The sequence below is a fragment of the Diabrotica virgifera genome, chromosome 5, assembly GCF_917563875.1.
Source record: "Diabrotica virgifera virgifera chromosome 5, PGI_DIABVI_V3a".
Lineage (NCBI taxonomy): Eukaryota > Metazoa > Arthropoda > Insecta > Coleoptera > Chrysomelidae > Diabrotica > Diabrotica virgifera.
In genome coordinates this window covers 229,350,649-229,366,476 of record NC_065447.1, presented here as the reverse complement: position 1 = coordinate 229,366,476, position 15,828 = coordinate 229,350,649, and the positions used below count along the sequence as shown (strand labels likewise).

General features: G+C 34.2%; 1 protein-coding gene across 1 annotated transcript in view; it reads left to right on the top strand.

The window, feature by feature from the left end:
- Positions 1–14,903, top strand: part of LOC114332642 (histone H1.4-like) — an 89,465-nt gene extending 74,562 nt beyond the window's left edge. Inside the window, exon 2 of the mRNA XM_050652184.1 lies at positions 14,538–14,903. Coding sequence (XP_050508141.1) covers positions 14,538–14,903 — 366 coding nt within the window. The remainder of the gene's footprint in view (positions 1–14,537) is intronic.
- The last annotated feature ends 925 nt before the right edge of the window (positions 14,904–15,828 follow it).

Genomic DNA, 15,828 nt, shown 5'->3' with positions numbered 1-15,828 from the left:
GGTTTACTTATATACTTCCTCTTATATACAAGCAATGGACATGTTAACAGTATTTATTCATTTATAATTAATGACAGTGACAATATTATATTAACCTAGAAAAAAAACATTAGTAACTAAGGTAGACATTAGTAGCCTTAGATCTTAACTACTAAATATATAACAGTCCTCCGCCCCAATTCCCAACTACAAGACTAGAGGTGCTGACAGCAGCTGATTTAAGTGACGTTTCCAAAGTAGACCATCATCTGTTCGTATTTCATAATTTAAGTAACTAATGCCCGGTTGCACCAACAGATCTTAAGCTTAAGTCGAGAATATCATAAGAATTAATATAATATAATTATAATAAATATATAACAAAAAGAATACCATAATATAATAATAGATATAATTGATAATAAGGTAAGAATCTAAAATTATGATGCAACGTAAGTGATACTCAAGGAGGCCCTATCTATAAGTAGAGCTTAGCTAAGCTGGAGCTTAAGATCTGTTGGTGCAACCAGGCATAAGTAACCTATGCGTCTGATTACCAAATACCCATCGTTGATCACTGCAGTACTTTCTAGCCTGAACTATGTCTCCTAAGGCAAATTCCCTAACAGGTGTAGGTCTGTCTGATGGAAAGGAAGTTGTGTGTTTACAAGGTTTTCTTAACATTGCATGAAGATTCGTTCTAATTTCTCGTCCGAACATAAGCTCATACGGGGTGAAACCGTTATAACACCTGGTGTACGACGTAAACGTGTTCGTACTCTAAGTAGTTTATCAGTTAAGCTATTGCTCTCCCCCGCTAAGCTGCGCAGGGTCCTTTTTATAGTTTGTACAAATCGTTCTGCTTGACCGTTCGTTGCTGGGTGATATGGAGCAATAGTTCTATGGGTGATACCGCAATTGGATAGAAATTTGTTAAATTCTGCTAAAACAAATTGTCGGCCGTTGTCAGATACCAACACATATGGATTTCCGAACGTGGCAAATATTTGTCTTAGCGTTTCTATAGACCACGAGCTAGTTGTTACTTTTGTAGATATAATTTCCACCCATTTTGTATATGCATCTACGACAATGAATAGTTGAGAACCACAAATTGGTCCAGCGAAGTCAATATGGACTCTTTCCCAGGGACCTGCGGGCTCTTCCCAGTGATGTAAATGTGTCTTTGCTGGTTCATTTTGTTCTAAACGGCATGATCTACATGCTTCCACTATTTCTTCAATGTCTTTATCAATATTTTTCCAGTAGACATGACTGCGTGCTAGTTGTTTCATCTTTAATATACCAATATGTCCCGCGTGCAGTTCGTTAAGAATAAATTTACGAAATTTATGTGGTATTACGACCCTTGTTCCTCTTAAAATACAGTCATCTTGTAAAGTAAATTCATTGTCTTTGTAGCCATATTGTTTCAGAGATTGACCTGTTCTTAGTGCTTTAATTATTTTCTGTAATTCGATATCATTTTCTGTCTTCTTAGCGATTATATTCTGGGCTAATTTCTAATATCTGAATTTGTTGTATTTGGTATAAGCCATGTTGATATACTTCATATGTATTTGTGTTCTCAACAGGAAACCGCGACAAAAAGTCTGAGTTAGCATTTTTTGTGCTTGTTCTGTACTATATATCATAATCAAATCCAGATAAAAAATGAGCATAATGAAAAAGTCTCATTGTACTTAGTTCTGGTAGATTATGGTGGGGATGAAAGATTGATGTTAACGGTTTGTGGTCAGTAATCAGAGTAAATTTTCGTCCATAGCAAAAACGAAAAAGAAAATTTATACCCCAGTATATCGCAGTCGCTTCCTTATCAATCTGACTGTATTTCTTTTCGGCATGGCATTGATTTCGTCTAACGTCTGTAATCTGGATTCAATTTCTTCGTTTGTGATTTCTCTTTCATGTAAACAGTTTTCAGTTTTTGTCAGAGTGCCTCGAAAACAGGCTCGTACTTTTTTTGGCTTTTTAATGTCCATTCTACTAACCTAGTCGCCAATCTTATATACAAGAAATGGACATGTTAACAGTATTTATCAATGAACTGTCAATACGGATTGACAGTTCATTGGTATTTATTCATTTATAATTAATGACAGTGACAATATTATATTATTCTAGAAACATAAAAAAACATTAGTAACTAAGGTAGACATTAGTAGCCTTAGATCTTAACTACTAAATGTATAACACTTACTTTCTCCGTGGCGTTACAACCCCTGGGTTTTAGCCGACTCGACAACATGCCTCCACTCTTTTCTGTCTTGAGCAATATTTATCCAATTCTCCACACCCATAGCTTTTAGGTCTCCTGCTATATTATCTCGCCACCGTAGTCGAGGGCGTCCTCGTGGTTATCTTGCAGTTGGGACTTCTTCCCTGTCTTCTGAGGTATCGTGCCCATTATAGTCTTCTGGACCTTATTTCTTTTATTATGTTGGAGTCTGTATATAAGTCTTCGAGCTTTTTGTTAGTTCTTATCCTTTAAAAAAATACCCGCAATACCTAAAAACAAGATTCTTCAATCAATGTATACTCCCTGTTTTAATATATGGCTCTCAGACATGGACGTTTACAACAGAGAATATGAAAAAAATAGCAAAGACAGAAAGAGCCATGGAAAGAAAAATGCTGAACATTAAACTATCAGACAGGAAAAGAAACGAATGGATCCGTAACAAAACAAAAGTGAAAGATGTCTCTACCCAAGTAGCAAAGCTTAAATGGAAGTTCGCCGGAAACACCCTACGGCGGAAGGATGAAAGATGGACTAAGATGATTATACATTGGAGACCGTGGAACCACAAACGAAAAAGGGGAAGGCCACAGATGCGATGGTCAGATGACCTGAAAAAACACACTGGGTCAAAATGGATGCAAATTGCCCAAGATAGAGAGGCATGGAAGAAGGAAGAGGAGGCCTATATCCAAGGATGGATGTTTAGGGCTGATTAGATCAATAGATATCCTATATTGCCCTGTTGCTTCATCAAGCACAACCCAAATATCTTTCTACGATTTTTCTTTCCCAAGAATTCAAGATCTTGTATTTGGGAAAGATGGAAAAGTACGTAGGTATATTTGTAAATTGAAAAATTACATTTTATTTTAGATTTTCCTCGTGTAGACTGTTAAATGATATTACTATTTTTGTACCTACATAGTTTGGAGTTGTGTGTCTAGTCTACACATTATTTATTCTTTAATACACTATATCATCAATGTGCGTACTGTAAACTTGTTACGTCATTATACTAAAATTCATGCATTTACTGGGCTGTATCTATTAGATTGGGGTTTGCAAAGGACATGTCTTCCAGCACTTCACACCGTCAAGCCACAATGAAAAATAAGTGGTGGGAACCGTGCGTCACCCTGACAACCATTGTATTCTTTTTAAAAGGGTGAAGATTACTGGAGCGCACGTGATGTTGTCCCATACGTTATCGGGAGGGCTAATCATGTTTTTAGGCCCTTTCATTCACGTTTGTATGTACACCGGTTAAAAGTTGTTAGTATTGAAATTCAAGGAGGTAATTGGATAGTATCCGGAGAGATATTATCGGGTGGTATAAGGGTAAAATTGATTTATTGTGATGTCCATGAGAATATCACAAAAGAGTTTCCTACTATTTTGATGTTTGTTTGAGGTAATTAATCTGAAAAGATCTAGTCGATAGAACCTGCTTACTTTTATTTTGGTATTCAACTTATTTCAGGGGAGCCCAAGTGGGGATTTTTGCAGTTACTCGAGCGCGTCAGATTATTACATGGGGAAACATGCATATTGTGCCCTGAAAATGTACCTCTACCATATATTGGCTCTGTAATGCAGGGGAATTCGTTAAGGGGGCCGAAAAAAATCTATCCTTCGAAAAACTCGAAATCGTCAGATTAAGATAAGGTTAAGTACATGCAAAACAGTGTATATTTCAAAAATCTGACGATATGAGCGGGGCTTAAGGAAATGGGTGAGTCCCAAAGTTTCACAAGAAAAAAGCGAATATTTCGCGAAATGAATGACAGATCGAAAAACTAAAAAATACGTACTCAATATTTTTCAAAAATCTATCAAATGATACCAAACAAGACTTCCCACGGAGAGGGGTGGGGGGTAAATTTAATATTTTAAATACGAATCCCGCGTAAAAAATCCGTAATAATCCCACTTATTCAATATTTTTGAAAACTCTATCGAATGCCACCAAACACGACCCCCCACGGAGGGGTGTTGGGGGGTTACTTTAAAATCTTAAATGGGAGCCCCCACTTTTTATTGCAGATTTGGATTCCTTACGTAAAAATAAGTAACTTTTATTCGAGACATTTTTCGAATTATGGATAGATGGCGCTATCATCTAAAAAAAATGATTATTGGAAATGGAAAATTAAATTAAAAATGGAAAGTCCCCACTAAAATGGAAAACTTTACTTATTTTTTTTTATTTTAGGACCTACTCTTCACAACCCAATAGGTCCCCAAAGCGCTCGAGTGACTGCACATTTACCATAATTTGCTCCCCTACCATTACTTTAGCTCAGATATTTAGTTTTAGTGAATTAATTAAGCTTAAAATATAATCAAAATATATCTAATATACAGTGGATCGTTATCAGTAACAGAGGCGAAATCATTACAAGGATCCAGATAAAAAATGAAGATATTGAACAAGTGGACGAAATGAAATACTTAGGAGTCTGGATTACGGAAGATCTAAGCGTAGAAACAGACGAACCTCTCTGCAGCGCTACTCTGTGGATCCACAAAGTTGCTTAAACAGGCGATTTTGTAGCGCCAATGATTTTGTAATGGACGCCACAGTGGCCAGCCACTGTCGCCAGCCACTATCGCCAATCTTCGCCACTATACCGTCCATTACAAAATCATTGGGGCTACAAAATCGCCTGTTTAAGCCACTTTGTGGATCCACTCAGTAGCGCTGCAGAGTGGCTAGTCTGTTTCGGTTCTAACGTCAATAACAGACGGGCGACTGTGGCCGGCCACTCTGTGGATCCACAAAAGTAGTTTCCGATTATTGACCGTGGGCTCTTATGGGTTCTTATGAGTTCTTTTGGGTTCCTATGACCGTCGTGCATCACAGACGAACGACTGTGGCCGGCCACAGTCGCTCGCATAAGAACCCACGGTAAACTACTTTTGTGGGTGCTGATATCCTAATTATCACAACAGCTCTTGAGATGTCATCGTCAAATGAACATGTGACAGTGGTAAGGGAAGATATCGGCCTTCTGGTCATTTTTATTGGCCTGTGTTTGTGTAGTCCTAACACAAAAAATGTATTTTTTCTGAAACCAGGAAAAGGACAGGTTTAGCAAATCTTCTACAATCCTCATTTGGCTGCTGAAAATCCTAATGAACCATATCTTATTCCTACATGCAATGAGTGGTTGTGATACTACTTCTGCATTGTTTAATCAGGGGAAACTGAAATTTCTTTAACTGCAGAAGAACAAATACTTGCAACCTCGGGAAGAACAAATAGCATCCTCCACAAGATGAAGATGTAATTTTGTCAAATGACAGCATTCTAATAAAAAATAAAGTTTTAAATGTAAAAAAGTGGGTTTTGCAGAGACCGTTAAAAATTGGCAATTTTCAACTTACACCTTAGACCGAAAGGTTCGTCTGAAAAAAAGTAAATGTGAAGTGACATTTGTAGAGAATTTGTAAGTAAAAAACTCTAACAAGAAGTAAAACCACTTCTATGTAAATTGGTATATTTATTAAAACTTAAAAATCCCAATGGATTGAATAAAACATGTCCAATTCAGAACGTTTTCAGAATTCTCTCAAAACTTTTGAAATAAAATTAAAAAAAAAAAAACATCTCATAATAATTACAATTCTTTTTCATTCACATATTACACACTTTTAATTATTTGACTGTATCCTAACTCAAATCCATTATTTACAAAAATTTACATTTATTTTTTAAATAACAATATTTTCCTTTTACATATACAACCACCAATACAATATAGACTAGATTAAATTGCCTACCAATTTATTCATTTTGTACAATAACATTCCAACTAATACTGATTCTTTCTCTTCTCTCACCTTCATCTATTTTTATCTTTTTATCATTATTGACAGCAGCTCAACTTTCTTTCTATCAATTTGATGAATCTAATGTTATGGTATGCAGTCAATATAAATAATCTTATATTCTAAATTAATTTTGTATATCACAAGTTCTTTTCAATAACCAATAGATTTAAAATGTTAGACATTTTCAGATATTAAAATTTTTATCATTTGTTGTGGGTCATGACCTATTGGTTAATTAACTTTAAAATCGACTACCTTTTTCTCTACTGTCAATGTCACTTCAAACAGTTCCATACACACTAGTGTCACTTTATAGTCAAAGTTGGCCTAAGATGGTTGATTGAGGTTTTGGTAGGGTTTCACCATGTTCCCATAGGCAATATCCTGTAACATCGACGTTTAGCCTGTTGAATATTATTTTTAAATAATGTAAATCGAATTTTAAATTCAACCATTGTTTGGTTCTGGGGCTATTTAGCAAGTATGCACGTAAGTAATCTAACCACATTTTTAGCTTTTTAAAAATTTCAACCATCTTTCAATTCTAATGGTGGGATTACTTATTTTATTGTAGATTCACTGACGATGGACCGATAGGTCTGAAAACGTTCTGAATTGGACATATTTTATTCAATCCATTGGGATTTTTAAGTTTTAATAAATATACCAATTTACATAGAAGTGGTTTTACTTCTTGTTAGAGTTTTTTAACTATATGGTATACAGCCAACCTAGGGAACTTCCCTTTTAGTTTAATTTGTAAGTACTTTAATTTCCGTTGACAGACCATTTACTAAAAGTTATTAATTTTCGAGATTTAAGCAAAAAGCGGGAAAAATCAGAAATTTATCGCTTTTTTCAAGATGTACTCAATGTTCCGTTACGAAATTTTGTCCGCAAATCTCATATTCGGATTCAGCAGCCCAAAATAGATATACAGGGTGTAACAAAAATACAGGTCATAAATTAAATCACATATTCTGGGACCAAAAATAGTTCAATTGAACCTAACTTACCGTAGTACGTACAAATATGCATACAAAAAAAGTTATAGCCCTTTGAAGTTACAAAATGAAAATCGATTTCTTCCGATATATTGAAAACTATTACAGATTTTTTAATGAAAATGGACATGTGGTATTATTATGGCAGGAACATCTTAAAAAGAAATTATAGTGAAATTTGTGAACCCCAAAAAAATTTTATGGGGGTTTTGTTCCCTTGAACCCCCTCAAACTTTTGCGTACGTTCCAATTAAATTATTTTGGTGGCACCATCAGCTAAACACAATATTTTTAAAACTTTTTTCCCTCAGTACTTTTTCTAAAAGCTAGTTTTTATCGAGATATTTTGAATAATTGTCAAATCCACCACATATTTGTATACTGACAAGAGACCTGGTAGTAATATGAAAATTTATTTATAAATTACAGTTTGAGATATAATTTGAACTATATTAGAATAGAAGCCATATATCGATAAGAGGTGTCTTATCGAAAAAAGACTAGGAGGCAAAAAAGTTTTAAAAACATTGTGTTTAACTAATGGTACCGCAATAATAGTTTAATTGGAACATACACAAACATTTGGGGGACTTAAAGGCACAAAACCCCCATAAAATTTTTATGTAAATATATTAAAAAAGAAGCCACAACTCGATTAAAACTAGTTTATCAAAAAAATACTAGGAGACAAAAAAGTTTTAAAAACATTGTGTTTAACTAATGGTACCACAACAATAATTTAATCGGAGCGTACATAAAAGTTTGGGGGGGTTTAATGGAACAAAACCCCCATAAATTTTTTATGGGGTGCACATATTTTACTATAATTTCTTTTTAAGATGTTCCTGCCATAAGAATGCCACATGGCCATTTTCGATAAAAAATCTATAATAGTTTTCGATATATTGGAAAAAATCAATTTTCATTTTGTAACTTCAAAGGACTATAACTTTTTTTTTAGGCATATTTGTACTAAAGTAAGTTAGGTTCAATCGAACTATTTTTAGTCCCAGAATATGTGGTTTAATTTATGACCTGTATTTTTGTTACACCCTGTATAATGACAGAAATCAGAACTATCCCAAAACTTTCCTAGCAAAACCCAATTTGATTGAATTATATAAAGTAATTTAGGTATGTATTACCTAATACCTAATTTGTATAAGAAATGTATAAATTAGGGAAAAATATCTGGTTCAAGATATAGCCAGGTTGGAGAAACAAAAAATGAACGTTCGAAAACATGTTAGGTATGTGTTACGAGCAGTAATGGAAACATCCTAAAGTAAAGATATATATAAAAATAACTTTTAGTTGATCTCTATAGATAAATCTAGGCATTGTCAAATCTACCTAACAAGATGGTAGACAAATACGGTGCAAAAAAACAGCAGTCTGAAAATAATATGGTCACAAAATGTGTCAACATAAAGATTCCATATCGCAATTATACATCTGCTTAAGCTAATGTAATTATCACCAAACATTTTTATTTGTTAAATATCGAATATCACCACTTCTCACTTACATACTGCAATTAAATTTTGTATTTGACTTCCAACATGGTAGGCAATAATAGGAGAAAATGGGTTTGCCTCAATCAATATTTACTTAAGCAATGACATGTAGGTAAAAATCAGGTGGGTGGAATGGTTAAATATTTACCAACATGTAAATCGAAGTAATTTGATACAAAAAGATGATGTATTACAGCAACTAAATAATCAATAAACATACTACTATATTAACACCAACGGAAATTCAACCTACTGTAAAATGCTGAAAAATGTAGAAAAGATGTGGATGGATAGAAAAAACAAATACGATTAAGCTCTACAAAAAATGAAACAATTTCTTGGAGGAATTTAAGTAAAGTTTTTGGATATCCCCATTTTAGTCCAGGAACCGAATCTTTTCACCTCGCAATTTTTACAGAATGGATAGATTTGCTTGAAAATTTGAGAATAAGTAGTGGATAGACCAAGGATCAAAATCTATATAATGCCGAAAGGCGCTTTTACCATGGGGATGGAAATGGTTGCCACCCCATCTCGGGGATGGAAATTTTTTATTATACTTTGACCACAAAAGTTGATAAAATATTTTTCGATGGTATATTCATTTACGATTTACTCAATCTTTGCCGTAGAACAAATTTTATCTAACCAAGTTCTTGGGAATTAAATTACCTATTACCTACAATTTCATATTTAAACATTTTTCGTATCCCTGACGCTAATCTTTGTATTCGGAAGGTAATGGCATTTTTTACCAAATTGCAAACATTCGTTATTCGCTTTAAACTTCAGTTTTTTAAAAACTTATCATTCTAAGCCAGTCAAACTTCTAGAATCTATTAATAATACATAAATAAAGAAGAATAAATAAGGCCAACGTCTAAAAACACCGCTAACTTACAATATTATGCTTCCAATTGGATTTCTTCTTTTTTTTTCAAAAAAATGTATTGATTTTTTAACCGTAACTTTTTTATTTTTATCTTAGAAAGTTCGTTATCTTCGTTATCTCGTATCTAAAAAATAAATGTTTTTCGATAGTATACTCATTTACAATTCACTCAATTTTTGCCGTAGAAATTTTTTTTTCAAACCATGTTCTTGGGAATTAAATAACCTACAATTTCGTATTTAAACATTTTTCGTATCTCTGATGCTAATTTTTCTATTCTGAAGAGAATGGCCAATTGTTATTACCGAATAACAAAAATTCGTTATTTAATTTATACTCCAGTTTTTTTAAAACTAATCAATCTAAGCCAGTCAACCTTCTAGAATTTATTAATAATACATAAATAAAGAAGAATGAATAAGGCCAATGACTAAAGACACCGCTAACTTACATTATTATGCTTTCAATTTGATTTCTCCTTTTTTTTTTCAAAAAAATATATTGATTTTTAACCGTAATTTTTTAATTTCTATCTTAGAAAGTTTGGTAAAAAAGAATTTTGTAGGTTTTAACAAGATATATAAGTCTATTTATATTAAATGCTTTTAAAATCTTCAGTGACAAAAAGAGGTGACACTGAAAGGGTTGGTAAAGGTGGTTTTTGCATGTTATTACAAGTTTTAATTGTCAAAAGCTCACTCGATTTTTGCCGCAGTAAAAATGTTTGCAAACCAAGTTCTTGGGAATTAAATAAATGACAATTTCATATTGAAATATTTTTTCGTGTCTCTGATGCTAATCTTTCTATTCTGAAGAAAGGGGCATTTTTTACCAAACTACAAAAACTCCTTATTCGCTTTTAACTTATTTTTTTAAACTTATCATTTTAAGCCAATCAAACTTCTAGAACCTATTAATAATACATAATTAAATAAAACCAAATCACGTAAATGACTAATTTTTTCATTAGGGTGGTGATTAGGGAGTTGTTTCCGATCACTTTTTGCTGAAAAAAATTGGGACTGACATTCTTTTCATTATAAGTCACTTAATTTTTGAGCTGGAGACTTTTTTATTTCTGGAGATAGATATTTTTAATTACTTTAAATTAGTTTAAACAAGTTATCCTCGAAAAGTGCATAGTTTTCTCGTCTTTTGACTTTGAAACTACAATATTTAGAATTTGACGAAGAAGAGCTGACATATAAAAAAGTATAGCTCGATTACTATTGGTCTTAAAGAAAATTAAAAAAAAAACGGTTTTGTTTATTTTTTCAAAAGGTACATTTTTGTTAATTAGAGTTGTTTTGATAAAACGAATAGTTTTTGAATTATTAGCAGAAAACTGATTAAAAACATTGATTTTTCGATATAAAACTAACACTTTCGATAACGAATAAATCGAAAACTATTAATTTTATCAAAAAAATATATAGAACGTTTTTTGCTTATAATAAATGTTTTTTCCAACTATTTCGGTCAAAATATAATAAAAAATTTCCACCCCCAAAATTGGGTGGCAACCACCCCCATGGTAAAAGCGCCTTTTGGCATCATATAGATTTTGATCCTTAGACTATCCACTACTCATTCTCAAATTTTCAAGGAAATCGATCCATTCTGTAAAAATTACGAGGTTTTGTCCTATTTTAAGCTTCATTACTTAGACTATTTTTTATATATCGATTAATACATATTCGGTTTTATTTTTAATTAATCGTTTCTGGCTTTTTAAATGTTTAATTAATCGTTTCTGCCTTAATTACTGCAGTTTCATCTCAAGTACTCTATTTACCTTTGACACCACAAGTTTTTTATTACCTATGGTAAAGTACATCTGCGTACTGTAGATGGAGTGTTTTATTTGGCTTTTTTTCAGGAAAGGGGTTTAAGGATCGTATAGCTGCGCTGCCTTTATTTATTTTGACCCATATTTTTTACGAAAAATATCAGCTTAATAGTAACATCATCGCATTCGGCCTTTTTGCGCCCAAAGTTGAACATAAGCCCCACCATAATCTTCCAGTCATCCAATCGTAACAGTCTTGAGGTCTATCTATCTATCTAATCAGCCCTGAACATCCATCCTTGGATATAGGCCTCCTCTTCCTTCTTCCGTGCCTCTCTATCTTGGGCAATTTGCATCCATTTTGACCCAGTGTGTTTCTTCAGGTCATGTGACCATCGCATCTGTGGCCCCTTCCCCTTTTTCGTTTGTGGTTCCACGGTCTCCATTGTATAATCATCTTAGTCCATCTTTCATTATTCTACCGTAGGGTGTGTCCGGCGAACTTCCATTTAAGCTTTGCTACTTGGATAGAGACATCTTTCACTTTTGTTTTGTTACGGATCCATTCGTTTCTTTTCCTCTTTGATAGTTTAATGTTCAGCATTTGTCTTTCCATGGATCTTTCTGTCTTTGCTATTTTTTCCATATTTTCTTTTGTAAACGTCCATTTCTGAGAGCCATATATTGGAACAGGGAGTATACATTGATCGAAGACTCTTGTCTTTAGGTATTGCGGGTATTTTCTGTTTTTTAGAATATAAGACAGTTTTCCGAATGATGCCCAGGCTAATCTTATTCTTCTCTTTATTTCTTCGGTCTGAGTCTTGAGGCACCTACAGCAAATTCCAAGCGATTATATTGCCTTCTTCTGTCTGTGCTGTAGGTAGTCCACTTCTGCTTTTTCTATCTGCTCATAGTCTACACTGTAACTTTTTGGGTTCACCACTCGTCATTCATTCTGGCCACATAGCCCCCCCTGTCCCACTTCAGCCATACTATGAGCTCTGATATATGTAAGACCTGTCCTTTTTTTTACTTCCTCATATCTACCCCTATCTCTGAGAGTCAGTCCAAGTAACGACCGTTGCATTCTTCTTTGGGCCACTCTGAGTTTGGTTGCAGTGGCCTGGGTTAAGGAAAGTATCACGGTACTGTAAATCATGATCGGAAGCTCACATTGGTCTAACGTCTTCTTTTTCACATAATTTAGCATGTTGCTCTTGAAGATGTCTGACATAGCTCGATATGGGGACCATGCGAAAGTGATTCTTCTCTGCCGTTGAGCAGTTTGATTGTGTCTGGAAATTTGGAATTTATGACGTAAGTGTTTGACCCCATATTAGGCTTTTATATTGTCGAAAAACGCAACAACAGAAGAAGTGATAAAAAATAGAATGGGACAAACAACATCTTGTATAGTACAAAGTATCGTGACATATGCAGCATAAATTTGGACCATAAACACAGCATTCTGGCTACCGAAATGGAATACTGGAGAAGATGCTGTGTCCTGACCAGAAGAGACTAGAGGATATTAAATGAAGAGATAAGTAGAAGAATGAAAGTGGAAAAAGACGCTCTGCAGTATATAGATGAAATGAGACTGGAAATATCGTGAAAAATGGAAGTCCTGGCTGACGGTACTACTAAAAACAGAAGTTTTTGTAGAGTTTGCAAATGTTTTCAGTCATTCAAGGAATATAGTTAGTTCTACGTACCATCGGGATGGCCATTCTTGACGCCACGCCAGTTTGATTGCCTTCACACATGTATCATAGTTTGTAAGGACTGGCTCCATGGATGTTCATCTAGTTTCTCTGAGAATGGTTTTGGTTGAACAGCTGCTTTAATTTGAATAATAATGAGTTTGCATTAAGAATTTGGGATTGAGTTAGCAAAAGGCACAAATTACTAATATCTAGCAAATATATTCTGAATTGTATCCTTTTTTGCATCTTCCAGTTCAATAAAAATCATTCTGGGAGCCGTTCCTGATAAATCTCTCTATCAATGACATTATTTTGAGTTTACTTAGCTAATCTATTATATACTGTGTAGTTGTCAAAAGCTTTGATATATGGCCAAATAAAAACATATAAAGCTAAAACTACATATTATTGTCTTTCCCCTGTCGTCGTTTTTAATATAAACCGTAGAATTACTGGTCATAAATTTCAATTTTAATTTTGTTTTATTCCAAATCCCATAGATCAAATAGATGATGGTTTATCGTATTTGTTAATTTCAGCCGTACTGGCCAATTACAACAATTAATAATTATTACGCATTTATTATTCAAAATTATAAAAGTAATATCTCAATATAACCGAAGCAATAAATGTAAAATTGTATAAAATTTATTTTGGCGAATTGATTATTATTTATGTTGTTTAGCTTTTGTAATGCCAATATAATTATTCGGGATGCATAAATTATGGAAAAGCCAACTGCTATACTAAAAATTATAATAATTATTCGTTTCATAATAATTCCAATTAACACGGGACATTTTTCTTTGGCCTAATTTGTTATTATTTCAGCGTATGGTCTCTCTCACAAAATAATAATTTTAGTTGTGTTTTAAATTTTATCCTTTATAAATATTTTAATAATCAGTGACTACTAACCATATACATGCAACACACATTATACAGTATGTACTTATTAGTAAGTTGCAAATATGTGGAAAAATTTTTTATTGTTAAGTTTAAGAAAAAAAAGTTATTCGTCACAAAAAGTTTTGCAGTCTTACATACCCATCTTTTGCATACCTCGTGTCACTGTTACTACTGATACTATTAGGTCAATTCGTGGAGCACATCCTGAACTTAATCAGATGGAGAACGTCTTCAGTTTTCGCTCTTCAGCCAGTGAATCGACACATACTGCATATTAACTTACGATTTTTTATATCTCCCAACGCAATGGCAGATACATAAAACCAATCATCAGCTGCTTCGCCTACGTCGGCTTCTGGAACGCCACAAACATCTTCACCATCCAAAAAGGAAAAGAAGGCAAAAAATCCACGGGCAAAACCTTCCCATCCGCCAACATCTGATATGGTGAACAATGCTATCAAAGGTCTCCAAGAAAGAGGTGGTTGCGGAAAAATTTGCTTCGTTCATCAAAAAATATTTAAAAGCTGCAGTTGCTACTGGATCGTTGGTGCAGACGTGTAGACAAAAGGAAAAGGAGCGTCAGGATTTTTCAAGTTAGCGTCGACCTCCTCGTCGTCTTCTGGAACTACCAAGCCTAGTTCAGGAGAAAAAAGAAAGCTGGAGGAGCAGCTAAACCGAAGAAAACTGCCGCCGCTACCAAACGTTTTGCTACCGGTGAAAAGGCAAAATCTGTAAAGAAAGAGTCTAATGCTAAAAATGCCGCATCAAAGGCAGAGAAGAAGCCAGCCAAGGCGAAAAAAGTTGAAAAGAAGTTCTTACCAAAAACTGCGTCATCATCCGTAGTTCCGACTTCCGCAGAGGCTAAAGCAAAAACACCAACCAAGGCGAAGGAATCAAATAAAGGAAGTCCTACGAAAAAACCAAAGGCACCCAAGCCGAAAACAGCCAAGGCTGCAGCAAGTTCACCAAAAGCTAGAAAGGCTGCTCCTAAGAAGAAGAAGTAGTTGGACTAATGAATATCTTCGAATTATTAAAAACATTATATGTTCAGAGAGAAAAATGATACGAGCCGTTCACCGTACTTCGGAAGGTACGTTAAGCCATCTGCCCCCTGGACTAGTTGGGCATTGACACTAGCTACTTCAAAATGAGTTAAACATTCAGCGGTGGGTCTATAAATAACTACGCAACACTAGACCAGGTCCTTATAATCACTGATGAAATATAAAAAGCTATAGAGGAACAAACATAAAAAAGCCTAAATTTTCAATCTAATAGCACATAAAACAACATCCAAAAATGTTACTCTACATCCTACCAGATTGAAAACAATGGGAATCTTCTCTGGTATCACCTCCGAGACTTCTACAATTTGCAAGCCATAACGGATGCTGAGACTAAGGAAGATGAGGGAATTTTACAATTTATAATTCACGTCCCATCTACTCAGCGCGGTAAAGTTCCAACGAGAATAGTTCCCTTCGTACTCCAATCAGAATAAACATGTACATAAAAAATGAATAACCATTTTCAATTTCGTTGCAACACGAAACTACAGCCGCATCATTATTACAGTTCAATCAGAGAGTGCAGCAAGCACCTCTACCGGTTTCGAAACTTATTAGTCTCTCATCAGGAGGCACATAATATGCTGCTCTCTCTCTGACCCAACTAGGACAAACCCCGGTGTGCAGTCACGGATTGCAACGAACGAAATGGCAGGGATGCCCTAGCGGCAACTGCTAGCAAAAAACTAAGTTTTCAATCTAATAGCACATAAACTACGATAGCTTTTCAATATAGTAGTGTAGAATTGTAAATAGTTTTCCTTAAATTTTAAATTCCCCTGTATATCATTTTTCTTAATTATTAGTACGAGAACGGGATAAGAGTCTCACACATATGGACCTACGTTGGCACAGATGGGTG